The sequence below is a fragment of the Notolepis coatsorum genome (genome assembly GCF_963971535.1).
Source record: "Notolepis coatsorum genome assembly, chromosome: 4".
NCBI classification, from domain to species: Eukaryota; Metazoa; Chordata; class Actinopteri; order Aulopiformes; family Paralepididae; genus Notolepis; species Notolepis coatsorum.
In genome coordinates this window covers 49,794,200-49,821,566 of record NC_140168.1, presented here as the reverse complement: position 1 = coordinate 49,821,566, position 27,367 = coordinate 49,794,200, and the positions used below count along the sequence as shown (strand labels likewise).

Below are 27,367 nucleotides of genomic sequence, written 5' to 3'. Positions count from 1 at the left end.
AGCGGGCCAAAGCAGTCCATACCCGTTGAGTGGAATGGCTTGTCACCGATTCGGAGGCGACATGGAGGAAGGTCAGCCATCCATGGTATGCTGGGCTGCGCACGCCACTTGCGGCAGTCTAGACATGTTCGCTGGAAGCGTCGTACCGCCTCTCTTCCTTGTAGGATCCAGTAACGACGTCTGATCTCCGCGAAGACTCTTTCTGCTCCTGCGTGATGTACATCCTCATCGTATTTCTTTATAATCAGCTCTGTGACCTTGTGTCGGCTGTTCAATACGATCGGGTATTTAATGTCATCCGGTAGATTGGGGGCTCTGCGTAGGCGACCACCCACTCTGATGAGGGTATGAGCGTCGCTCTCGGGGGCCAGATGAATTAATCTGCTGTCGGATGGGACGGGCTTTCCTCCCTGTAGACAGGCCAATTCATCGGGGAACGAGTCTCTCTGGGCTCGCTGCAGTAGAAGCAATTCTGCTTCCTCGTAGTTAGCTGCTGACATTTCAGCGGGGGACTTACACTCCGGGTGGTGCCGCAGGAATGTCCTTTGTTGTGCACTCTCTATGGTAGTGCAATCATCTATGTTGGGGTCTGCGGAGATAACAGTGCTCAATCCACAGAACATAGGTTTCTTATTCTCAGCCTCCTCTTGACTGGCTTCCCTCGGGATAGGCGTGGGCCACTCTCCTTCCGGGAGCTTTAGGAATGCTGGGCCGTCACTGTAGACATTGCGACGGGTGAGGTCATCTAGGGGCCTTCCCCGGGTGATGACGTCAGCTGGGTTCTGTTTTGTATCAACGTAGCGCCACTCTGTTTCTCCGGTTAACTCTTCGGTTAAGTCTTGAATCTCGGTGACTCTGACTCCCACGAAGACTTTGTACTTGCATGAGTCCGATTTGATCCAGGCGAGTACTGTCGTGGAATCTGACCACAGGATTGTTCTAGACACCGGTATGGTGAGCTCACGTTGGATGAGCGTGGCTAGGTGCGCTCCGGCTAGGGCTGCGCAGAGCTCTAGACGTGGGATAGATTGTTGCTTGCGTGGGGCTATTCTCGAGCGGGCGAGGACAAATGCTGTGTAGATCTCTCCCCCCTCTTCTTGGGCCCGCAAGTAGGCTACTGATCCGTATGCAACCTCTGAGGCGTCACTGAAGACGTGTAAGTCCATTTTACATGTCTCTGGCCTCACCGTGGGTGGGAAGTAGCTTCGGCGCATATTAACGCCTGGGAGTGAGTGGAGCTCCATCTCCCACTCTCTCCAGGTGGATGCAAGATGTGCGGGAATGGGGTCGTCCCAGCCCTGGTCCTTGTCCCACAATGCTCGTACAATCATTTTTGCCCTGGTGGTGTACGGTAGAATACATCCTAGCGGGTCATATTGTCGGGCGAGTGTTGTGTACACACTCCGTCTGGTGGTCGGCGCCGCCGCCGGCCTTCCCTGCTCCGTAGTCAGGGGCTTGTGTCTGTAGTGAAGCGAATCTGTTTTGAATCGCCACACCAATCCCAGGGTCATCTCCTGGGCTTCTCCCGGGATTGTAGCCATCCAGGTCTCGCTGCTGGCTGCCTTGTCCTCGGAGGAGAGGCTGCGCAGTACTTGCGGATCGCTGCTGGCCCACTGCCTGAGATCAAAGCCGCCTTTGATCAATGAGGCGCGGAGTTTAATCAGGAGAGCCTCGGCTTCTTCCTGGGTTGAAAGGCTTTGTAGACAGTTGTCTACGTAGAAGCTGTTCTTTACGCTGTGTCGGACCTCTTCGTCCGCTGCTGGGTCCTCTGCTACATGTTTCTGTAGTGCAAATGTAGCACAGCAGGGGCTGCACGTCGTTCCGAAGGGGAGGACTTCCCATTGGTAGATGGCTGGGTGCTCATCTCCTGGCTTCTCTCTCCATAGGAACCGTAACAGGGGCTTGTCCTCCTCTACTAATCTCACCTGCAGGAACATTCCTTTAATGTCCCCGCTGATGGCCACCTTTTCCTGGCGGAAGCGGAGTAGAACGCCGAGTAGGGAGGGGCCGAGTGTGGGACCGGGCAGTAACTCTTTATTCAGATTTTGGGATCCGATCTGGTAGCTGCAGTTAAATACTATGCGGTCTTTACCGTTGTGATGGACCTTGTGGTGAGGCACGTACCACGATTCAGTGGTCTGGTCAGCCTCTTTAATGTCCATCTTTGTGACGTGTCCCGCTGTGATGAGCTTCTCAATCTCGGCGCGGTATACACTCTCTTGGGCGGGGTTCTTGGCTAAGCGCCGCTCCGTGTTCAGCAGGTACCGTTCTGTGGCGTCTGTCTTGGCGTGGAAAGTAGGCATTCCTTCTCGCCGCAGGAGTGGCGTGGCGTATCTCAACACGCCGTTGACCGGGACTCTCTTGGTCCCTGTCTCGAGGAGGTGAATGGCGTAAATGTCATCTTTAGAGCGAATGTCTTTCTTTCCGTTCTTAAAGGGCATTTGTTCCAAGGTCCATAGCCGCTCTACGTGTTGCAGGAGTGCGGTTTCTCCCTCTGTGACTCGGGAGTGGAGACATCTAGTGGCTGTACTTCGGTTGAGAGATTTGGCGAGCGGGCCTTGGAGAGTCCATCCCAAACGGGTCTCGACTGCTGCAGGACAGCCTCGGGGTCCGGTATGAACCTGGTCTATCGGGACAATGAGGTCTGCATGGTCGGAGCCTATCAACAGGGTCGGCATAGCATTGTCTATGAGCGGGATCGGTAACTTGCGCAGATGTGCATATTTCTCCATCAGCTTGGCGACGGGGTATGTGTACCGCGACAGTCCTATTTCTTGGCTGGTGAAAGCGTCTGTAATCTGGTACCGTCGCTCAGGCTGGCCGCTTGCTGCGATAGAGAATGAGACATTCTCGCCCTTTATCGTCTTCAAATCTCGTCTTATTGTCCGAATTGTCATTTGGGTTTCGCTTCCCCGCAGCCCTAGCTGGGCCGCAGCGGAGGCGAGCAGAAGGGTCTTCTCTGACCCGTCATCGAGGACGGCGTAAGTGTCCAGGACTTTATTCTGGTAGCTTAGTGTCACACGCACTACTTTTAGGAGTACTCGGGCTCCACTGCTGCTGGCGGGATCGATGTACATGACGCTCGCTTTGCTGCTGGATGGTGCGGGTGAAGGGCGCCGTCTGTTACTGTCGTGAAGTATGTCCAGATGGGCTCCATCGCACTTGGTGCACCTTTTCTTTAAGCGGCATTCGGCTGCCATGTGTGAGCGCGCACAGCGAAAACAGCGCTTGTTGGACTTTATCCATTGACTTGCTTCCTCCGCGTTCAGCTTGGGGAAGGAGTCACATTGCGCTAGCCAGTGTTCTTTCTCACAGTAGGGGCACACTATCTTCCACTTCTCCGTTCTGGAGGGGGTACTGTTCCTGCTCCTGCTGCTCGGTACTGACTCCGATTGGTGCATCACAGTCACCGATCTTCTTCCATCATTTAGTCGTCTGGTTCCGTCTCTGGAGCCAGGGGTGCTCCGTCCGAATGTATCTAGCCGTAGGCTGCTGACTTCTCTCGCCAGGAAGTCTGCTAGATCGAGGAGGTTCGGTTCGGGGCCATTCGGGTCTCGGTGGTCTCTCTGCCGCCTAAAACGCTCCTGTCGAGCGGGCGGCAGCTTCTCCAAGATCCTTTCCACATTTGAGTTGGCGTAAAGTTCATGCCTCCCCTTCTCTCTCTGCGCTCCCAACATCCCTACCAGGGACTGCACTCTGATGGACAGGTCGTCCAGTGCTCGATTGTCTATTGCTGGGGGTAAGCGGTCGATGTGTCGGATCTCCTGGATCACGTAATCCCATATGCGCCCATACCTCTGGTCCAATGCTACCAGCGCTGCTGTGTATGGGGTGGTGGAAGTCGCGTAGGCGAGCGCTATATTATGTGCGCGGGGTACCTTTAAGTGCTTCAGTAGGATGGCGTATTTATGGCGTTCATCCAATACATCCACCAACATGGTCTCCAGACACATGCGGAGTTCTGTATACTGGGCCCGGTTCTCTTGGGTGAAGTCGGGTACCATAGGCGTGCCAATGTATGACGCTGACTGTGGATACATCGGCGAGCGTTGGGGGAGAGGCCTCCTAGGCGAGTCTCCTCCCGCTCCTTGGTATGGGCTGGTACCGGCAGTGTACCATGGCCCGCTTGTCCAGGTGCTGTTCCTCGGTGCGGGTCGTGCGTCGTGCTCACCCGTGTATAGAGTCGGGGGTCTGTAGCGCAGCTCCGCGGGAGTATAGCCTGGGCTGTACCGGACCTCCTGGTCCGGTAGAGTACTGTGCTGTCGTCGGGCGTGGTTCTCCTCCTCTTCCTCTTCGTCTTCAGTTAGGTCATCCAGTGCTTGTAGTCTCTGGTTTAGCCTCTCCACAGGATATGCTGCTCCTTCCCGGTTGCTAGGTCTCGCTTGGACCGGTGGGGGGAGGTGGTCTGTGGGGGGTATAGACCTCGTCTGTTGGTCAAGTTCAGGGTTGTTTACTCGGCTAGGGGATGCCGCCCTGGAGGTGTGTCTAGACGAGTTCCTGGAGCCTCTGGCGGAGGGAGAGGGTGTTGTCCGTCTGATCAGCTGTTCTATTAGTTGCGCTTGCTGTCTGTCGCGCTCTGCGTCCCGTAGAGCACCAGCGGCTGCTCGCTGGCTGTCTGCTCGGTCTCGGGCCACATTCTCTTCCATCTGAATGCGTCTTATTTCTAGACGTATATGCTCTTCTTCGCTCCGCTGCTGGATCTGCAGTCGGTCGCGTTCAGCAGCGGCGTTCAGGCTGATGAGGAAGGCCTGCTGTAGGGTCCTCTCTGCCTCGCTGGGAGAAGGCGGTTGTATAGGGGAGCCTTCCCTCGGGGTACTCCTTGCGGAGCCTTGGAGCTCTATCTCCACGGTGCTCTCCCCGTCTTCTTCCGTGCCGAGTTCTCTCTCGGTAGCGTTGTATTCCTCCCGGGACTCATCGGGGACTACTTCTTCAGTACTGGCGGGGTGTGAAGTCACTGGTCCCCACCGTGAGCTTGGTCAGTTACATTAGAACCCGTAGGGGCCTCTATGGTCGGGGTAGTCTGGGCGTTGGGGTTAGACATACTTTTACTTTCTAGTTTTACCGCGTTTACTGTTAGTAGAAGACTAGGTTGTTGACTGACAGCGTAAGCCTCTAAGTACTGAGGGAGCCGTCGTTCGCGCTGCGGGTGTTGGTTAGGAGGATCGTTTCGTGGAGTGTTCATCATAGGCCATTTCAATATTAATAACACTATATTAATATTACACTAATTACCCTCCGGCTCGAAGGACCAATTGTAACTGAGGGGTACAATTCCCTGACTGTATTGTTAGATATGATACTTACTACCACTACCTCTTGTACTTTAGACTCTGGCCACCCAGTACTAGGCATAAATAATTATGGTAAACACTCCCACGTAGATGAAACGATCCAACACAAATGTACCAAGTCGAAAGTCTGCGTTTAATAATAATTAATACATAGCAAAAGGTATGTAGAGCAATCACTTAATTACATTTATGATTTGAAATAGGATGCACTTTTATGGCAAATGAGTATTCGTTGGTATATCAATAGAGAACGTCCAATCTCTGGTGGCGCAGGCGGTAAATATACAACCTGGAATATTTAAGGAATAATAGCAATGATACTTTAATGATTATAGAACTGGATACACTAGGGGGGGATTCCGGTCGCTTGTAAGACAACTGGAGAAGGGGGGGGGGGGGTAGAGTCTGGCTGTATCCGTCTGGCCGAGGGTATCCTGGGAGAACCCACGGTTGTGCGGCTCGGTGCCTCAGCGATCCTCGATCCACAGATGAAAGCAGTTGGACTCTCTGTGGGCCGGCTTCCTCCGGTCCACGATGGAGAGACGTGAAGCGACCTCGTCGTGTAGAGCGTCTCCTCACCTGTCGTCCTCTCCGGGGGGGGGGTTTCCAACACACGGCAGTGTTGGTCTTTATCCATAGAATAATCACTGTATACAAAGCATAATCCGTGCCTGGGAAGGCGGGCTGTCGTCGGTAGAATAATCCGGTATGCAGGTCCACTCGCTCGTCGGCTCTGGGGCTCCTCGGGTGCAGCCTCACATGGGGTCGGCCACCCTGGATAAGCAGCCAGTTCTACCCGAAACGATGGGGGTACTGACTACGATAGTATTCTCACCGCACGAAGCACTACATATGAATAGACTATTATTAGCTTAATAGACTACGTCCAACTCGACGATATAGTGCCAAATATGACTATTCAAATATTAATATACACGATGTCTCAATACCGATGGTAGGCCGAACTTGGCCTTACTCCCACACGTGGCGTCGCGGGGAGGCTTTACGTCTGTCACTCTATTGGAGGGTAAGAAACTGGACTAAAAAGGAAGTCCTACTTTAGTAGCGCAGTATATATACGCACTATGAACAAATAGTACCATTAGTGGTGCGGTAGCCAGATTCCTACGCGGAACTAGGACTTGTTCGTACATGTTGAGCGGTACGTTTGAACTGGGTCTGGGGGGTATGGCAGCCTGGCACCAAGGTCTCGACCAATAGTAGAATGGAGACTATTATGGGATGTTCAGTAGGCTAGAATGGATATTCAATGCATATTGTACAAGGAATATACAAGGGATATCAGGGAATATTAGAGAATATACAAATACAATTAAATATATATATATAAATAAATATATATATTCGGTTTAATCTGGCCCTTCACAACAGTAGGGAACTTCAGGGTAAAGGTCTGACCCACTTCCAGTGATGAAGCTAAGCTACGCTAACGGTGCGGGCGTTCCCTAAGCCTAATGCATGCAGAGAGACAAAAAAGGTATGTATCTTCTTGTCTAACTCCAGGGAAGATGTTAAAATAAGCTAATTTCCCAACATTTTGGAGTTTTCCTTTAAAGGTAAAATAGACAATGATAATGATAACCCTAGTGAACACATACACCCCTTCTTTAAACTCCTATTTGATACAATAACCTCTGAGGCGGAAGGGATACTAATATGTGCAGGGGACTGGAATACTATACTGAACTATTCTCTAGATACATCAAGTAAAACCAGACACAACTCTCAGATCAAAGGATCTGAATATTCTGATAAAGGAAGCGGGGTTGACGGAGGTGTGGAGAAACCTGAATGCAGGAGTTAGAGATGTTACTCATTATTCTGCGACTCACAACGTACACTCCAGGCTAGATTTCTTCTTAATAGACGTGACAGAGAGAGACATAGGGTGGTGAGCTGCTCAATAGGAACGGACATCTCAGATCACAACATGATATATCTGAATATATATCTGAACAACAGACAACGAGACACACTCTGGAGGCTAAATGTGGGGATTTTAAATAATGAAGTCGTGAATCAGATCAGGAAGGAAATAACCGAATATATTAAAAATAACATGAACAGCCATGTAAACCCGACCATCATATGGGACACAATTAAAGCGATTATGAGAGGGTACCTAATCTCAAAGACGGCTTATCTAAATAAGAACAGGAGATTAAGATATGCCGAACTACAGAGACCTTGAGAAAACTCGAGAAGCAAGCACAGGGAGGGGAGGGGGAGGCTACAAGGGACCAGATAAAGGGAATAAAGAAACAGTTAGAAGAGATGGGGATACTGGCGGCTGGGTAGCGCAGCGGACTAAGCACCTGCCTACCACCGCAGAGACACTGGTATCGAATCGAGCTGTCAGCGGTACCTCCGGCTTGGTTGGTCGTCCATACTAACACAATTGGCAGTGTTAGCGGGTGGGAAGCCGGTGGGGTGTTTATCCTGGTCGTTGTAAACAGTGACTCCTACAGGTCGGTCGGGGCTCCTGCTCAGCGAGGAAGGGAACTGGGGGAAGTAGTGTGATCCTCCCACGCGTTACGCTCCCCCAGTGAGAGTCCTCGCTGTCAGGTGAAAAGAAGCGACTGGCTGACTCCACATGTATCGGAGGAGACATATGATAGTATCTATCAACCCTCCCTAGGCCGGCAAGTGGGGGGAAAATGCGCGCAACGACCAGGAAGGGAATTGGTATAATGACTAAATTGGGATGGGAGAAAAATACAGAAAAAGGGGGAGAAAAAGTAGATAAAAAAAAGAAGAGATGGGGATAGAAGAATTAGAAAAGAAACTGAGATTTGCAAAACAAACCTTTTACGAATCGGGACCAAGGGCAACCAAAATTCTAGCAAAACGACTCAGGGCTCAACAAAACAGACACTTCATACACAAGATCAGGGAACCCCAATCAGAGGAAGCGACATATGAGCCCGACGAAATTCAACGTATATTCAAAGAATACTACGAGAAGCTATATTCACAACCCGAGATGGAAAATTAGGATTTTTTTTTACAGTTCTTGTCATCTTTAGAACTCCCGAGTATAGGAAAAATAGAGAACAGAGCCTTAATCTCCCCCATCACGAAAGAAGAATTGGATATAGCCATAGGAAAACTGAAAGCAAACAAAACTCCAGGGAGCGACGGGTTCCCAAACGCGTGGTATAGAATATTTAAAGAAGACTTGGCCCCAATAATGTTAGAATCTTTCAATTAGACATTAGAAAAAGCAGAGGCCCCTCCGTCCTGGAAGCCTATTCTTTATTCCCAGCGGAAGTGCTGCCGAGTGCTTCCGCGTTTTCCCTGATTGGCTGCGACACGCCCCGCGGCAGCCACAGAGCCGGGCGGCAGAGCTTGCGGCATTATGTAGCCGTAATCCCCGATGTTTTTCATTCGATGCTTAGCTCAACTGGTATGCCGCCGTGCTGTGGATCCTGCGGTCTGTTGGTGACAAGTTCGATTACCTTCATTTTTTTTTTTAACATGCATTCTTTCGCCGGTTAAGTTTAGGCATGTTAACTTTAAGCATTGTTTCGGAGTTGGTTATGGTTAAGGTTAGGCATTGTTTCGGAGTTGGTTAAGGTTAGAAGGGTTAAGTTTAGGCGCTGTTAAGGAGCTGGTTAAGGTTAGAGTTTGTCTTAGAGAATGGCAATATTCTTTCGGAGTTGGTTATGGTTAAGGTTAAGGTTAGGCATTGTTTCGGAGTTGGTTAAGGTTAGAAGGGTTAAGTTTAGGCGCTGTTAAGGAGCTGGTTAAGGTTAGAGTTTGTCTTAGAGAATGGCAATAGACAGCCTATTTCCGCACTGCCGCTCTCTCGCGCTGCCGCAGCCAATCAGGGAAAACGCGGAAGCACGCGACGCACTCTTCCGCTGGGAATAAGCTACACGCGTCCTGGAAAGAGGCTGTGATATCTGTCATACCAAAGGAAGGGAAGAATAAAGAATATTGCGAATCATACCGTCCCATATCATTGCTAAACGGGGATTACAAGCTGTTCACATCTATACTAACTAAGAGAATGGAAGACATCCTGCCTGACCTGATTCATGAAGACCAGACGGGATTCATAATAGGTAGACAGACACAGGACGTTAGGCGCACCCTACACGTAATAGAGCAGGTGAAAAAACAACAACTCCCAGCAGCCCTGGTGAGAAACGCACTTTATCGTCCATAATCATCATCCATATAATCCATTTTGTCTTTTTCATAATATCCAATAATTAGCTCTAGGCGATCGCGATTGTCGAACGTGTCCTGCTCACTGAATGAATGAATGAATGAAAACTTTATTTAACAGATTGCAGAATGGGTACAATACAGTACGGCTCAATACACACAATTGTTAACACTTTCAGAGCCCAAGCTTAATCTTGATTTACCGCTTGAATGCCCACCATCCACTTCAATGTTAGTGTTAATAACGCCTAATCTATGTTTTAAATTATGGCTATGTGCAGGCACGTGCATACATAGGGGTGAAGGGGTGCCCGGGCACCTGCCTTTTTCATTTCTCATTAGAAAGTGCCCTTTTTATGCCACCCTCTTTTTTTTTTTTTTTTTTTTTTACAGTTGCACATATATATATACTGCCCTGCCCTTCCAAATGAAAGATGTCACGATAGAATCTAAATATTAGGTAAAGAAAGAGAGAGAAATGCCACCCCTCTCGTAAATAATAGGTCCTTCCAGCCTACGCAGCATACTCTCTCTCTCTCTCTCTCTCTCTCTCTCTCTCTCATTTTTTTCCTTAGCCGCATTTCGCGGAGACGTTCTCTCTGATTGGCCAACACCATTTTCTGGCTGTGTTGTTGTGAGATGCAGCTATTTGTCTTAGAGCGTGAAGGCAAGTTCTTTCGACGGTTAACTAAGCTTAGGCACTCTTTCAAAGTTGGTTATGGTTAGAGTTTGTCTTAGAGCAGGGCGATAGAACGCCAGGTAGTTTGCAGGCTGTTTGATGAGGAAATGGGCAAAGACACAGCTCTGCACAGTACTTGTTGCCGTTGTTGGCTAACAACAAGCTATATGGATGCAGTGTGGACAACTGGACATGCATGGACAATGGACATCAACACAGTCTGGACAGTGGAGTGGAGTGGATATACTTTATCAAGCCATTCTGCCCTGCTGGACCACTGTGCGTTTCAACTTAACAAGGTATAGTTGCGATGATGCGATCTCTCTCTCTCTCTCTCTCTCTCTCTCTCTCTCTCTCTCTCTCTCTCTCTCTCTCTCTCTCTCTCTCTCTCTCTCTCTCTCTCTCTCTCTCTCTCTCTCGCAGCTGTTGGTCTGGAGCGCATATTGTGTTATTAAAGGGACAGTATGTAGTTTTGGTGACATCTATCGGTGAAACTGAATGTACCATGATAGACTTGTATTAACCCCAAAAATCGGGCTCGCGCGCTGCGCGCGCTCGCCTTACATTTACTAATTAATGCCCTTTTATGATTCCGGGCACCTGCCTTTCTAAAGTCCTGTGCACGTCCCTGGCTATGTGTCTAATCTGCCCGTCGCTTATCAATGACTCGTTTTCCAGTCAACATTGTCGAAGCGGATTGTTTTTTTATCGGTTCATTTTCGTTTTATAGCATTTTGAAAAGCCCTCAACAAAAAGACATACTCAACATACATGACATTTATGGCATAGGGACATACAGGTATTTAGTACTGTTACATTTGTGACATATACGATATTCAAATATACAGTACTGTAGTGTTACCCATAGATCCTGACAGAGTATATACATATGATGGGGAGGGGACTGTACATTAGGAGGGGGTGGGTGGGAGAGAAATATACATACGGTGGGGAGGAGACTGTACATTTGGATGGGGTGGGTGGGTGGGAGAGAAATATACATACGGCGGGGAGAGAATATATACATACGGTGGGGAGGAGACTGTCTATTAGGAGGGGGTGGGGGGTTTGGACATTTACGGTGGCCAGTTTCGAATTGCAGCCTCCCGTAGCTGCTCACAATAAGTCCCTAGTTGTTTGGGGGGCTGTGGGGCAGGCACTAAGCTGGCCCATGCATGTTCATAAGGTAGGCGATACTGCCACCTGGCGAGATTCGATCGTCATTGCAATTAATAATATAATATAATAATAATAATAATAATAATAATAATAATAATAATAATAATAATAATAATAATAATAATAATAATAATAATAATAATGCAGGACCTCTTTAGGGGTCTTTATTCGGCATGCAACAAACTGGACATGCAATGGGAGCGGCACACACACTCATGCATTGTATTTTTCTCAGTCGCCGATGCGATTGAGTCTCTGCACTTGACCCATCCCGTCGTCCTTCCCCCCAAGGGCAGCCGGGAGCAGACAGGGCGTCAACGAGGGGCCGCGCCCGGGGACCAATCCAAGTGCTCCTGCCCATCTTCGTCAAGGACGCGATAGCGTCAGCGATCTGTTGGTTGTGCATGTTTTTCCATTGGGTTTCTCTTATCGGGGGGGGGAACCCTTGCGAGCACGGGGAGAACATGCAAACTCCACACAGAAAGGCCTGGGAGATACCCCACCTGGGTACCTGGCAACGCAGAAACCTGGTCCCCAAGCGGGAATCGAACCCTGGACCTTCTTGCTGTGAGGCGACAGTGTTAACCACTACACCACGTGCCGTTCCAACATAGGCAGATGTGCCAGGGTGTTTAGAACGGGGATCAAAGAAAGAATATCGAAGTATCTAAAAACGAGATATTACATTTTTGGCGCTCAAGTGTTGGCGGCGAAACACGGGATATTACGTTTTTGGCGCCCAATGAGTTAAGGTTTGGTCGCTTGATTTCCTCAGGGAAATCGTAATTTTTTTTATCCACTTTTTTTCCAAATTTTTCTATCTTTTTCTCCCATCCCAATTTCGTGTTGCCAATTCTCCCCACCCCTGTCTTGAACGTTGCTAGACTATGCCCCCCCCTGGTCGGTTGTAGTCAGGATAGAAGCCTTGCATCACCCTCCGGTACACGAGGAGGCAGCCTGTCGCATCTTTTCACCAGACAGCGCGGACTCTCAGTGGCGAGGAGTAATGTGTGGGAGGCTCACGCTGCCCCCTGATACTTCCTGTCTCTGCTGTGCAGGCATCACCCAACCGACCTGAATGGATATCGCTAATAAAATGAATAACGATTCAAACCCGACTATACTTGTGATTGGCGTTGAATGAGTTAAGGTGTAATGGGACTGATGACATACAGGTGTGTGTGTTACCAGTAAGTGTCATGACTCATGATCAGGGCTCGAGCCTGCCAGATGAGGAGCAATCAGCGCGGCTGCAAGGGGTTACCTAATCAAGAGGCTCCTACTGTATATCAACTGGCAGATTCTGTCATCCGGTGTCGCAGTGTTAAACTGCCTTCCCAGGTACGACGTCTCGACCTGAAGCCCTGCTACCCGCTCTTATTGTTATTCCCTGTTCTAACCTGATGAGAATGGCGCTGCAATGACCGGCTGCCTTTCTGTTCGCTCCGTCGAGACTGTGCTTACTTTTGTTAATATTTATAGTTTTAAGAGTTTTGTCTGTACCAACAGTAGGTGCATTTAATGTGTATGACCGTCAGTCACTTATAGACATCGGATTACGGGAAACTTACTGATTGGATTACTCACTGGACCAGCTTTCCGAACCGCAACAATGGCCTGAGGAGATTCTCCGGAGAATGGGACCAGATCCTTTGTTCAAAGGAACCAGACGGCGTGGGAAGAGAGCTGGGATCCGTAACAGGCTGAGATCCAGACGCCACCGAACGCCATTGCCCAGTATATTGCTAGCCAATGTACAATCAATTGACAATAAACTGGATGACATCCGAGCAAGGATTCAATACCAAAGAGACGTCAGAGACTGCAACGTTCTCTGCTTCACCAAAACGTGGCTCACGCCGGACGTTCCAGACCACGCAATCCAACCAGCCGAACACTTCTTTATCCACCGCAAGGATCGTACAGCAGAGTCCGGTAAACAACGTGGAGGAGGTATTGCCTTCATGTTTAACAACAATTGGAGCGATCCAACTAACGTGAAGGAATTATCCAACCACTGCTGCCCAGACCTGGAATATATAACCATCAAGTGTCGTCCTTTCTTCCTCCCGAGGGAGTTAACGGCGATCATCCTTGTAGGAGTGTATATTCCACCGCAAGCCAGTAACAACGTCGCGCTCTCCAGACTCCACGACGAGGTAAATAGAATACAAGCGGCGAACGTTAACGCCGCCATTTTAGTGCTGGGTGATTTCAATAGCGCCAATCTGAGAAAGGTATTACCTGACTTCTATCAGCATGTGACTTGCAACACCAGAGGCGGTAACATCCTAGATCACTGTTACACACAATTTAAAGGTGGCTACAAGGCTCATTCTGATAGTGGCTTTGGTAAATCAGATCACGCGTCCATCTTTCTTTCACCAATGTACAAACAGAGAATCAAAAGTACTCCTGTAGTCTTGCGAGAGGTGCAGAAATGGGATTTGACGTCAGAGGAGACGCTCCAGTCTGCGTTTGACTGCACAGACTGGAATGTGTTCCGTGACACAGATAACATTAATGTCTACACGGAGACAGTGCTGGACTATGTTTGTACTTTGGTGGAAGAAACAATCCCCACTACCAAAATGAGAGTTTACCCAAATCAAAAACCCTGGGTAGACAAATCCGTCCGTGAAGCTCTGAGAGAGCGCACCAAAGCATACAACGACGGCCTAGTGGCAGGCAACATGAATGACCACAAGGTGGCGCGATACAACGTAAGGAGGACAGTGTCAGAGGCCAAACGGCGCTACAGGGATAAAATTGAACTCCAGTTTGAACAAGCTGACTCTAGAGCTATGTGGCAGGGGCTCAAAACGATGACAGACTACAAAGGCGCCTCCCTCAAACTGAACAGTGACATCTCCTTAGCAAATGACCTCAATACCTTCTATGCGAGGTTTGATGCTGGTAATAACAACACCAGCTCACAAGCCACGGCAATGGGGGTGGGGGGGGTCGGCTGCTGATGGAGGCGCAGTGTTCAGGGTAACAGAGCATGAGGTGAGGCGGACCTTTAAAAAAGTGAATATCAGGAAGGCAGCAGGTCCGGACGGCATCCCCGGCCGCGTCCTAAAAGTCTGTGCCGACCAACTGGCCCCAGTATTCACTGACATATTTAACCTGTCCTTAGAACAGGCTGTCATCCCCACCTGCCTGAAGAAGTCCACTATTATCCCTGTACCCAAAAAAATCCAAGCCTGCTTGCCTCAACGACTACCGCCCTGTAGCTCTCACCTCCATAGCCATGAAGTGCTTTGAGAAGCTAGTAAAGGGCTACATCTGCTCCTCCCTCCCCATCAACATGGACCCCCTGCAATTTGCATACCGCCCCAACAGGTCCACGGAGGACGCCATAGCCCATGTGCTGCACACAGCAGCATCACACCTGGACAAGAGGCAGGGGAACTATGTGAGAATGCTATTCATCGACTACAGCTCGGCATTCAATACCATAGTCCCCTCCATACTCATAGCCAAGCTCAGGGACCTGGGCTTGAACTATGACCTCTGCCAGTGGGTCTTGGACTTCCTGACTGGCAGACCCCAGGTGGTGAGAGCAGGCAACTGCACCTCCTCATCCATCACCCTCAACATAGGGGCCCCCCAGGGCTGTGTTCTGAGTCCCCTCCTCTACTCCCTGTACACACACGACTGTGTGGCTCAGCGGAGTAGCAATACAATCATCAAATTTGCTGACGACACAGTGGTGGTGGGCCTGATCTCTGCCAACGACGAGAGGGCCTACCTGGAAGAGGTCAAGGTCCTGGCGGGATGGTGCCAGGAAAACAGCCTCTCCCTGAACGTCAGCAAAACAAAGGAGATGATTGTGGACTTCAGGAGGTCGGGGGTCAAGGACTACAGCCCCCTCAGCATCGACGGGGCACCGGTTGAGAGAGTCAACAGCTTTAAGTACCTCGGAGCCTACATATCCGAGGACTTGACATGGACCACACACATTGACAGTGTTGTGAAGAAGGCACGACAACGCCTCTACTTCCTCAGGCGCCTAAGGAAGTTCCAAGTCAGTCAGAAGATCCTTAAGAACTTCTACTCATGTACAATAGAGAGCATCTTGACCGGCAACATCACCTCCTGGTTTGGGAATAGCACTGCACAAGACCGAAGCAGACTACAAAGAGTGACACGTTCAGCCGAACGCACAATTGGAGGGGGGCTCCCCACCCTCCAGAACATTTACAACAAGCGTTGCAAGGGCAAGGCTAAGAGAATCATTAAAGACTCCAGTCACCCGAACAACTGCCTCTTTGAACTGCTGCGGTCAGGCAAGCGATACCGGAGTCTCAAGGCGAGCACAGAAAGACTCAGAAGAAGCTTCTATCCCCAGGCCATCAGGCTGCTAAACGAACAATGAACACTACACAACAACAACCACCAAACGCACATAGCACACACATCCACACGCACACACTCACTTTAAACAAACACACTGTAGCACCCACTCCACACACTTTATAGCACACACCCACTTTAAACAAACACACTGTAGCACCCACTCCCCACACTTTATATATATTGATGAAGGATTGCACTACAACTCGTACACCTTACTGTAAATTGTACCTAAATTGTACCTCATCCCATTTCTGCTTTGCACTATATAGTACTGTACATTAGTACACTGCATAGTATTGTATATTATATGGTAACTCAGAACATTGTACATATGTCTATACCGAACACTGTGACCTCATTTTCTTCTTCTAAATTACATGCTATACTATGTTATTTGATACTATCTTGTCTAGCACAGTCTCTGGAGCGTAACAGTAAGAAGCATTTTGTATGAAAGTATTCTGTACTTCTGTATGACAACTATTAAAGAAACTTGAAACTTGAAACTTGAATCTCCCTCAGGCATCACCCAACCGACCTGTAGAAGTCTCTGTCCACAACGTCCAATCCCCACCCATCGACTTCCCTCCCGCTGACTCTGCCAAATGAGCCAGTACGACGGCTGGCCCAAATCGAAGGCAATGTTGAGACTGGGATTCGATACCGGAGTCTCTTGCATTGGTGACGAGCGCAATCTCCGCTATGCCACCCAGCCGCGCTAGGGAAATACTTTTTAAACCATTCATATAGTCATGGGTGTAGACTAATGGGGATCCATAAAATAAACAAATAAACCAATCAAGCTCTGGAAACATAAATCCGGACAATTTCTACTCCAGCGCTCGAGTTTCCTCGTGAACGCTTGTATTTTATCATTGAGCGACAGGATGGTTGTGTTTTCACCTTGTAGTGACAGATTAAGTCCATTCATTTTAGCAAATATGCAAGACAATATGCTATTATAGCCTTGTTATCCAGTCGGGATCGGAGAGGTGGGCAGCGAGCTGGGACGCATTCTCCGTCAGAAACAAGCGTGCCTCATCCTGCAGCTAAAACAGGTGCCGTAGCTATGATGTGCATTATGTAGGAAATCCATAGCCAATTTACATTCGTGGAATGCCAGGTTAGGATCCTTTCTGACCCACTTATCGGCGACATCCAGGATCAACCAACCATAAAAGATGGATTGAGGCACAAAAGTCTCAGCCTCAGTCCAAGTTTGGCAGAGCTGAAGGCAACAGCTTTGCTACAACTGTGACACTTCTGGACTTCAAATAACCAGACTCAGGCTCTGTCCATAGGAGGCAGGATTTCAAAGTGGAGAAATCTGAGTCTTGTGTGTGCTGCTCTTGGGATCACTCTCTGGCGGAGTGCTCACGGCTGAAAGGCAAGAAGCACAATGATAAAATTATCTTTGTAAAGCAAAACAGGATTTGTTTTGGATGTTTGCGTTTTGGTCACATGAGTGGTGATTGCGACAAGCGCCTAACCTGCAAGGTTTGTGGAAAAAACCATCAACCATGCTTCATATTGACAGGCCTTACTCCAGCACAGACCACCAGCCTAAGGCATCTGCAAGTGTCACTTCAGCTGTCAAGCCAAGTGTCACTATAGCCACGCAGACTTGTGCTCTTACTGGGGCCGGCGGAGGGGATTGTAAGCTGTCCATTTTGCCAGTCCAAGTCAAGTCCACAAATGGAGACAAGATACTGCAAACTTACGCCTTTCTCGACCCTGGCAGTTCTGCAACATTTTATTCTGACCACTTGATGAAGGCATTGAGCGTGACTGGACAACAGACCAACTTCCTTCTGCACACTTTGAGCCAGGAGAAGGTGGTCCCAAGTACCTCACTGAAAGGTTTGGAGGTCTCTGGTCTCAATGGGGACACCTTCTATAGCCTTCCAGAAGTCCTTTCACAAAGGAAAATGCCTGTGACCAGTAACAATATTGTATCACAGGAAGATTTGGTGAAGTGGCCTTACCTGTCCACACACGCCTTACCGATGTCCAAATTCCCAGCATAAAGGCAAATGTTGACTTATTGATTGGCACCAATGCTCCCAAGTTATTGGAACCTTGGGAGGTGGTCAACGGCCGTGGAAATGGTCCGTATGCTGAGAACTGTTCTGGAATGGGTGGTCAATGGCCCCCTGCAAGCAAATGATGGTCCTGAAAATGGGATTTAGTGGCCAATGTCAATATGATTGCCGTGAGCAGATTAGAAGAGATACTGAGCAAGCAGGGAACTTCACTGAACAGTCAGAGAGGCGGATTCACCTTGAACCTTGAAGTGGACCAGCAACAGCCAGTCAGTACTGCCGTCAGTTGCAGAAGAACACCGGGCAAGGGACTCGAAAGAGTTGAATCTGGACAGAGAAAAGCGTCCAATGGAGAGAGCCCTAGGGCTACTGCGGTGTGTGGAAACGGACTCCTTTGAAGTCAAAATGGTGAAGGAGCGGCCGCATACCCGGCAAGATCTGCTGTCCGTCGTGAGGTCGGTGTGCAATCCCCTGGGTTTCCTTGGCCCAGTTACACTGCCTGCCAAGTCCATGCTGCTCGAACTGTGTAGAAGAGGGTGCAGCTGGGATAAAAACATTCCCAAAGATATTGAGGGCCAATGGACAAGATGGCTGGAGATATAATTGTTGTTGTCGACTCTGCAGAGTTTTGGAGGCCTTCCCAGATGGGAACGGCTTGGTGCACTCGTGCGTCTAAGGGCCAAGACGGGCGTCTAGGAGCGACCAGTGACCGGGCTTTGTTCTATATTAGTTTTATGCACAAGGCCTCAGAGACTTGATTTGTTGTTATGGCACACTTTGGCTCATTGGTTTCATTTCATGGTGTAATTGTTATGTTATGACATGTAACAATTAAAATATATCTTTAATTATGGCTATCGGTCTAATACACCCGTCAATTATCAGTGAGTTGCTTGCAGTCAACATGTACAAAACGGATTGTTTTTTTAATCTGTACATTCTCGTTTTATACCGTTAATAAGCGATAATAGCCCTTTAGTGGAATACACAAAACACATTGTCATTTTTCGGCTGATTATCGAATCTTCCTGAAATCAACGCTAGATCATCATTATTATTCCTTGTGCATACATGAAATGGCCCCTGTAGCGCCCCCCCCCCCCCCACCTCCTGCACCCAACGGAAAACAGCCACACATACACACACAGATATAGCGTCGATCGGGGTAGAAATACATATCAGATCAACGATCAAATGTATATATAATGTTCTTACCTTGTATCTGATGTAATGCAAAAGAAATAATCCAATTATCTGATCGCCATTTGAAGTACTGGGCGTGGAGGTCCGTGCCACATTCAACAGCAGCCTCGCAGATGTATCGTTGAAATCAGGTTACCTCGCCTGAGTATTTAAACCACGCCCGCATGGCTTGGATCGTCCCAGAAAATAAACTATACCATTCCCAGTGGAGTGCAATACCAGCCGGAAGGCGTAGGGGGCGGTATTTGCCCTTTTGCAAGCTCAGACCCATTCCCAACGATAACATCAGGCTGGATGGATGAAAATGAATGGATATCGATAATAAAATGAATAACGATTCAAACCCGACTATACTCGTGATTGGCGCTGAACAGTCGGCGAGTTAACCCGACTATCATCGGGTCTGGCGTTGAATGAGTTAAGGTGTAATGGGACTGATGACATACAGGTGTGTGTGTTACCAGTAAGTGTCATGATCAGGGCTCGAGCCTGCCAGATGAGGAGCAATCAGCGCGGCTGCAAGGGGTTACCTAATCAAGAGGCTCCTATATCAACTGGCAGATTCTGTCATCCGGTGTCGCAGTGTTAAACTGCCTTCCCAGGTACGACGTCTCGACCTGAAGCCCTGCTACCCGCTCTTATTGTTATTCCCTGTTCTAACCTCCCTCTCTTGTGCCCAAGGACCTCCGTTCCAGCGTGCCCGTCTGGACCCCTGGTGCTGGACTACGGAGTTCCTGTTCTCAACCCCGACACAGTCGGTGTCTACCTTCCTCCCGCACTGCACTAGGAGTGCACCTGCCCAAGGAACATTCTCTCATACTGCATGAGGAGTGCACCTGCTCAAGGACCATTCACTCGTACTGCAGAAGGAGTACCCCTGTGCTACCCCCCCAAGAACATTCATCCCCATCTGTTGTACATTCCTGCATGTGATTCTTGTCTGCTTGGGGGAAACAATTAAAACACCCTAAACCGCTCCATTCTCTCTACTCCTGTGTTCGCTATTGGGCTCCACAAGAACCCCTATCCTCACAGAACACTGCGACCATGACGTCGAACCCAGCGCCACAGGACGCCGGGGAATGGAGCAGGTACATCCAGGCCGCCGTCATCGGACACGCCATTCTGGTAAATAAACACACACAACTACTGGAAGAAACCATGTCCCAGCTCGGCACCTTCACGCTCAGCTCCGCGGAGCGAGACAAACAATTTGAACGATTCACTGCATATGTAGCATCCCAGCTAATCGTTTTCCCCCGTTGTCTCTCCACCCGTGGTGTCTCCACCTGTTGCATCCCAGTACAGGGAGCCCCACGTACCCGCGCCAGAGCGTTACGACGGAAACGTTGCCAAGTGTCATGCCTTTCTCTTCCAATGCTCTTTAGTATTTGGGCAACAACCACTAACCTACCAGAGCAACAAATCCAAGATCTCCTACCTGTCTGGTTTGCTCACGGGTCCTGCGTTAGAGTGGGCAACCGCCCTCCACTTCAGTAATTCCTCCCTCTGCGATTCGTACTCCAATTACATCGGTGACATGCGAAAAGTTTTCGACCATTCCCCCGGTGGTTCAGATAGAACGGCCACTTTATTCACCATCCGCCAAGGACACCGCAGCGTGAGCGAGTATGCTATTGAATTCCGTATCCTGGCAGCTGGTTCCCAGTGGAACAATCAGCCATTACTAGGGGCTTTCCGCCAGGGCCTCAGCGACGTCCTAAAAGACTAATTGGCGTCTAAAGAGAAGCCCACTTCCCTTGACAATTTGATTAACTTGGCCAGAGATTTGGACGCGCGTCTTCAGGAGCGCCGCCGTGAAAAAGCCAGCGCCGTCAACAGTGTGCCGCTGCAGAGCCGCAGATCCGGAGCACACCGTTAACAGTGTGCCGCTGCAGAGCCGCAGAGCCGACGACTCGGAGCCTATGGAACTCGACCGCTCTCGCCTCCCTCTCCGCGAACGACGTCACAGACTCAGGACAGGGGCATGTCTGTACTGCGGGCAACTAGGCCACTCCATCGCTTCATGTTCGGTTCGCCCAAACAACGGGGCTCGACAGTGACGCTGGGCGCATGCACAAGCCTTAAATTTGTTCCCAGCTCCGGCCCAAACATGCAATTCAGTGCCACGCTTTACCACAACGGTCAATCACTCCCTCTGTCCGCACTGACTCGGGCGCAGACGAAAACCTCATTGACGCTGGGGTAGTGTCCCACTACCACATTGCCACCGACGCCTTGCCAATTCCCTGTGATGCTCAAGGCCTAAACGGGTTGCTCTCGCAAATAACCCGCCACACCACGCCTCTCCGCCTTCAACTCTCCGGTAATCATAGCGAGGAGATCCTTTTCCACGTCATTGAATCCCCCCATAATCCCATCGTGCTAGGCATGCCTTGGCTAAAGCTACACAACCCTGTAATAAATTGGCCAACGGGCTCAGTCACGAGCTGGAGTGCTCACTGCCACGCCTCTTGTCTACGGTCGGCGCGGTCGCAACTGGGAGCCGCAGGTTCTCCTGTTCCTCCAATTTATCACGATCTAGAGGCTGTGTTTAGTAAACAACAGGCTCTCTCCCTGCCACCTCATCGCCAGTACGACTGTGCTATTGATTTGCTCCCGGGAGCCCCGCTCCCCGCTAGTCGCCTGTTTAACCTCTCACGCCCAGAGAGAGAGTCTATGGAGAAATACGTCCCTGGCCTCTGGCATTATTACCCCCTCCTCCTCTCCTGTCGGCGCGGGGTTCTTTTTTGTGTCCAAAAAGGATGGCTCCCTTCGCCCCTGTATCGACTACCGGGGTCTCAACAACATCACGGTCAAGAACAAGTACCCCCTGCCATTGATTAACTCTGCTTTCGAACCCCTGCAAGGTGCCACCATTTTCTCGAAGTTGGACCTCAGAAATGCCTATCACCTTGTCCGTGTCCGGGAGGGTGACGAATGGAAGACAGCCTTTAAGACCTCGCTCGGACACTTCGAGTACAAGGTAATGCCTTTTGGGTTGACCAACGCCCCTGCTGTCTTCCAGGACCTTGTCAACGACGTGCTCCATGATGTCCTTAACCGATCTGTCTTTGTTTATCTGGACGACATTCTGATTTTCTCCCGCTCTATGGAAGAGCACATCCAGCATGTCCGCCGGGTCCTCCAACACCTGCTGGAGAACAAGCTGTTCGTCAAGGCGGAGAAGTGTGAGTTCCACGTCTCCTCCATCGGGTTCCTCGGCTACATCATCGAGGGCGGCAAGATCCGGGCGGACCCCGAGAAGATCAAGGCGGTGACCGACTGGCCCCATCCCACCAACGTCAAGCAGCTCCAATGCTTCCTGGGGTTTGCTAACTTCTATCTGCGTTTCATCAGGGACTACAGCCGGGTCGCTGCACCCCTCACCCAGCTCACCTCGCCTTCCGTGCCCATCGTCTGGTCAGACAGAGTGGACTCCGCCTTCGCTGAGCTGCGCCGGCGCTTCACCTCCGCGCCCATCCTCGTCCAGCCAGACACGTCCCGCCAGTTCGTGGTGGAGGTGGACGCCTCAAGTACCGGAGTAGGGGCGGTCCTCTCCCAACGCTCCGCTCTCGACCAGAGACTGCATCCCTGCGCCTTCTTCTCTCGCCGCCTGACCCCAGCGGAGGTCAATTACGATATCGGGAACCTGGAGCTCCTGGCAGTCAAACTGGCTCTGGAGGAATGGAGGCACTGGCTGGAGGGATAGGAGATCCCCTTCCTGGTCTGGACTGAACACAAGAACCTCGCCTACGTCCAGACAGCCAAGCGCCTGAACTCCCACCAGGCACGCTGGGCACTGTTCTTCACCAGGTTCAATTTCACCCTGACCTACAGGCCTGGCTCCAAGAATATCAAGCCAGACGCCCTCTCCAGGCAGTTTTTCCCCGAAGAGGGTTCCGCGCACCCGGACACTATCCTCCCCTCCTCCTGCCTGGTGGCCGCCGCCACCTGGGAGATCCAGTCCATCGTCCGGGAGGCCCAGCGCGTCCAGCCTGATCCAGGTAACGGCCCACCTAACCGGCTTTTTGTCCCCGACCTTGTCCGCTCCCAGGTGCTCCAGTGGGTCCACGCTTCCCGGTTCGCCTGTCATCCTGGGATCAACCGTACCCTGTCCCTGCTGAAGAGGCACTTCTGGTGGGTCACCATGAGGGAGGACACCCGCGACTTCGTCCTTGCGTGCACCGTCTGTGCTCGTGGGAAGGCTTCCCACCAACAACCTGCCGGGCTCCTCCGGCCGCTCCCTGTTCCCGGTCGGCCCTGGTCGCACGTCGCCCTGGACTTCGTCACCGGTCTGCCTCCCTCACACGGTAACACAGTCATTCTCACTATTGTGGACCGTTTCTCGAAAGCCGTGCACTTTGTTGCTCTCCCCAAACTCCCCTCTGCTTCAGAAACCGCGGACCTGATGGTGCTCCACCTCTTCCGCCTCCACGGGATCCCGGTGGACACCGTCTCCGACAGGGGCCCGCAATTCATCTCGCAGGTCTGGAAGGCCTTCTGTCAGGCTCTGGGGGCCACGGTCAGTCTCTCCTCCGGGTTCCACCCGCAGACCAACGGTCAGTCGGAGCGGGCCAACCAGGACCTGGGATCCGCCCTCCGCTGCGTGATGACCCAGGACCCCTCCGACTGGAGTACGTTCCTGCCGTGGATTGAGTACGCCCACAACTCGCTGTCCTCCGCGGCCACAGGTCAGTCTCCCTTTGAGTCCTGTCTGGGCTACCAACCCCCGCTGTTCCCTGCACAGGAAGAGGAGATCGCCGTTCCTTCGGTGCAGGACCACCTTCGACGCTGCAGGAGGATATGGGAGGACACGAGGGACACGCTTCTCCGCACCGCTGAGCAGAACCGTCGCTTCGCCGACCGCCAGCGGACTCCGGCTCCCGACTACCAACCAGGTCAGATGGTTTGGCTCTCGTCCAGAGACCTGCCACTCAAGTCTTTGTCCCGCAAACTCACCCCCCGTTTTGTTGGTCCGTATAAGATCTTGTCCATTATTAACCCCTCGGTCGTTAAACTCCAGCTCCCCGCCATCATGCGCATTCACCCCTCCTTCCATGTCTCACAGCTGAAGCCGGTACTCTCCAGTCCCCTGTCTCCTCCTGCTCCAGAGCCTCCCCCTCCGCTGGTCATCGATAACCACCCGGCCTACATTGTCCGGCAGCTGCTGGACGTGCGTCCTCGTGGCCGTGGACACCAATATCTTGTGGACTGGGAGGGCTATGGCCCGGAGGAGCGCAGCTGGGTCTCCCGCGGGATGATCCTGGACCCCGATCTCATCCGGGACTTCTATCGACGTCACCCGGACAAGCCTGGAGGGCCGCCAGGAGGCGCCCGTCGAGGGGGGGCTCCTGTCACGATCAGGGCTCAAGCCTGCCAGATGAGGAGCAATCAGCGTGGCTGCAAGGGGTTACCTAATCAAGAGGCTCCTATATCAACTGGCAGATCCTGTCATCCGGTGTCGCAGTGTTAAACTGCCTTCCCAGGTACGACGTCTCGACCTGAAGCCCTGCTACCCGCTCTTATTGTTATTCCCTGTTCTAACCTCCCTCTCTTGTGCCCAAGGACCTCCGTTCCAGCGTGCCCGTCTGGACCCCTGGTGCTGGACTACGGAGTTCCTGTTCTCAACCCCGACACAGTCGGTGTCTACCTTCCTCCCACACTGCACTAGGAGTGCACCTGCCCAAGGAACATTTTCTCATACTGCACGAGGAGTGCACCTGCTCAAGGACCATTATCTCGTACTGCACAAGGAGTACCCCTGTGCTACCCCCCCAAGAACATTCATCTCCATCTGTTGTACATTCCTGCATGTGATTCTTGTCTGCTTGGGGGAAACAATTAAAACACCCTAAACCGCTCCATTCTCTCTACTCCCGTGTTCGCTATTGGGCTCCACAAGAACCCCTATCCTCACAGTAAGGGCCAACAGTTTTGACCGGCGTCTATGCAACGTTGTTTCGTTTTCGTATGTTGAACAAGATAGTACCGTTTACTTTATATTATATGCAAATTGTGCATTTGGTTATTGTTTGGTGTAAATAAATACACACTATTGAGTATTATCGTAACGGACCTTGTGGACATTCGGTCTTTGATCTGACAAGTAGCCACAGACGCGTCAGCCACGTTCTAGTCGGTATTCAGACAGCTCACTGGCTTGTAGGTTTATTGTTTTTATTGTATTAGTTAATTCAAGCCTTTACAGGCTGAATATGATTTATTATCAGCATTTTAGGTCTATTAATTTACATTTTAAAAGCATTTCTTTTACCAGTTTAATGTATTTTAATTGTTTTTAATTATAGGCCTATTTCACACATCCTATGAAATCATTACATTCTGTAAATTATCTTGCGACCCCACACGGCTGCCCACTGTTAGTTGTTAGATGCCACTGTCCTGATGAAGGCTGAATAGCCGAAACGTTGACGACAATAAAAGCAGAGAAAAAGTGAGTGCGGGAATTGTAAATTTTTTCATCTGATGACAATTAAGGGGAGCAATTCCCAGCACAACAATATTTTTTGAGAGAGTGCATGTTGATTTTTCACTATAGACACTGTTAGTTTCATACCTTGAATGTAGTTCATGTCCCTTTCAGGCAGTTCCTTTGTCAGGATGCCCTTGTTGTACTGAGACCCAAAGTTGGATGCCTTGATAAAGGCACCAGATAAAGTGTAACCAGCTTCAAGAGGGGTTAGCTCAAAAATAGCATCTGTTGAAAAAGTTGGAAAACGATTCATTGTCTTGATTTAGAATTGCAAGTAATTTAGTTTTTCATTCACACTCACACATAATACCTTTTGTTTGTTTTGCATATTTACTCTGCTGGTCAACCATAGTAAAGATTGGAAAAGGATCCTTGTCATGGCCAAATTCATAGCTGGAGAGGGTACGTTCATCTATCTGAGGAAAGACATAAACCTGAAGATTTTCTAGGAACAAGTGTTTTCAACAGCATGTTAATCTCACTCTGTAAACATCCACTGATAAACTCTAGTACTGTATACATTTCATTTATAAGTTATAATAGTTATAATTCCACCAAAATTGGCTTTTGGGTTGTTATGCGGCAAAAGAATATATATATATATTCGAAGCTTTTATTGAAATAGACTTTTGTCTGTAATTCTTTTTCCAAAATATTTGACAAGATTACTCCCAACAAAAAGGAAAATGCAATGCTATGACAATCATAACATCAAATTACACTGCCTGGGGTGGCCCCCACCCGCTGGAACTCTCTCATGGCTAAGATCTCACAGCTCTGAAAACCCACCTGTTTACAAATGCCTATACAACCTCTAGTCGTCTCCCTGTCCTTGTTATTATTATTATTATTATTATTATTATTATTATTATTATTATTATTATTATTATTATTATTATTATTATTATTATTATTATTATTATTATTATTATTTATTTTGTTTATTCCATATGTCTCTTTTTTGTTGCCTTGTAAAGCATCCTTGGGTTTCTTGAAATGCGCTATATAAATCTGAGTTATTATTATTGTTATTGTTGTTGTTAGTTATTATTATTATTATAGAAAAAAAAACATGTCAATGTTTAACACTTTGGACGCCGGAGCGATATGCGTGATGTGTGGTTAACACAATGGCGCCTGTCGCCCGACCACGGAGATCTCCGTGTTTCGATTCCACCCGTTGTGGACAGAAGCACGGATATATCCGTGGCAAGTTGTTTTTGCTTTTATTCCATTTTAATAACCTATTCAAGGTCGCCGAGATGCATTGCAGATGTACCCTACTCTTTGAATTTGAGAAAGTGCAATACCGGCCAGATCCTCTTAGGGGCGCTATCGCGATAATGCAGTGTGCCCTGTGGCTGAACGGAGCAGTCTTTTTTGTACTTTCAATGGAGTTTTCAGTTAGCAGGATTCTGGATGTGCATCATGTAGCTTGGATTACGTTTTGGAATGCGGATTTCACTATGCAATAAGGGGATTTATCATCAGCCAATGGACCTATCGATCTACCAGATGGCGATCGATAACGGGGAAATGTCCCACCGGCCCACGGTAAGATCTTTTTCACGTAAAGTACATCCCGATCGGGCCTTGTTTTGATAGCCATCCATCCGATCAATGAATGAGGCTAATGAGGCTAACGCGGTTATTGGTAATCAATAATCAGAAACGACGTCCCCCGCCCCCCCCCCCCTTTCATGCATACATGCTTGAGGATTGTGCCGATCATATGCAGTTTGAGTTATTTCTGTAGCATATGTATAACGGAAATGCCATTGGATATAACGGTAGTAGCTATTAGCCCTGTATCTCGCCTTCCAGGAAATATACTAGACCAAATCCCGTATAACGCTTATATTCACGGCGCTATAAAATGAGAACCAATTGATGACGTTTTTTTTTCTTTAAGCCATTTTGA

General features: G+C 49.6%; 1 protein-coding gene across 1 annotated transcript in view; it reads right to left on the bottom strand.

The window, feature by feature from the left end:
* The window catches only part of LOC311226372 (cytosolic phospholipase A2 gamma-like), a 100,571-nt gene that overhangs the window by 30,400 nt on the left and 42,804 nt on the right, over positions 1-27,367 (bottom strand). The window contains exons 6-7 of the mRNA XM_084311801.1: positions 25,757-25,862; positions 25,531-25,671 (exon numbers count right to left, since the gene is read on the bottom strand). Coding sequence (XP_084167927.1) covers positions 25,531-25,671; positions 25,757-25,862 — 247 coding nt within the window. The remainder of the gene's footprint in view (positions 1-25,530; positions 25,672-25,756; positions 25,863-27,367) is intronic.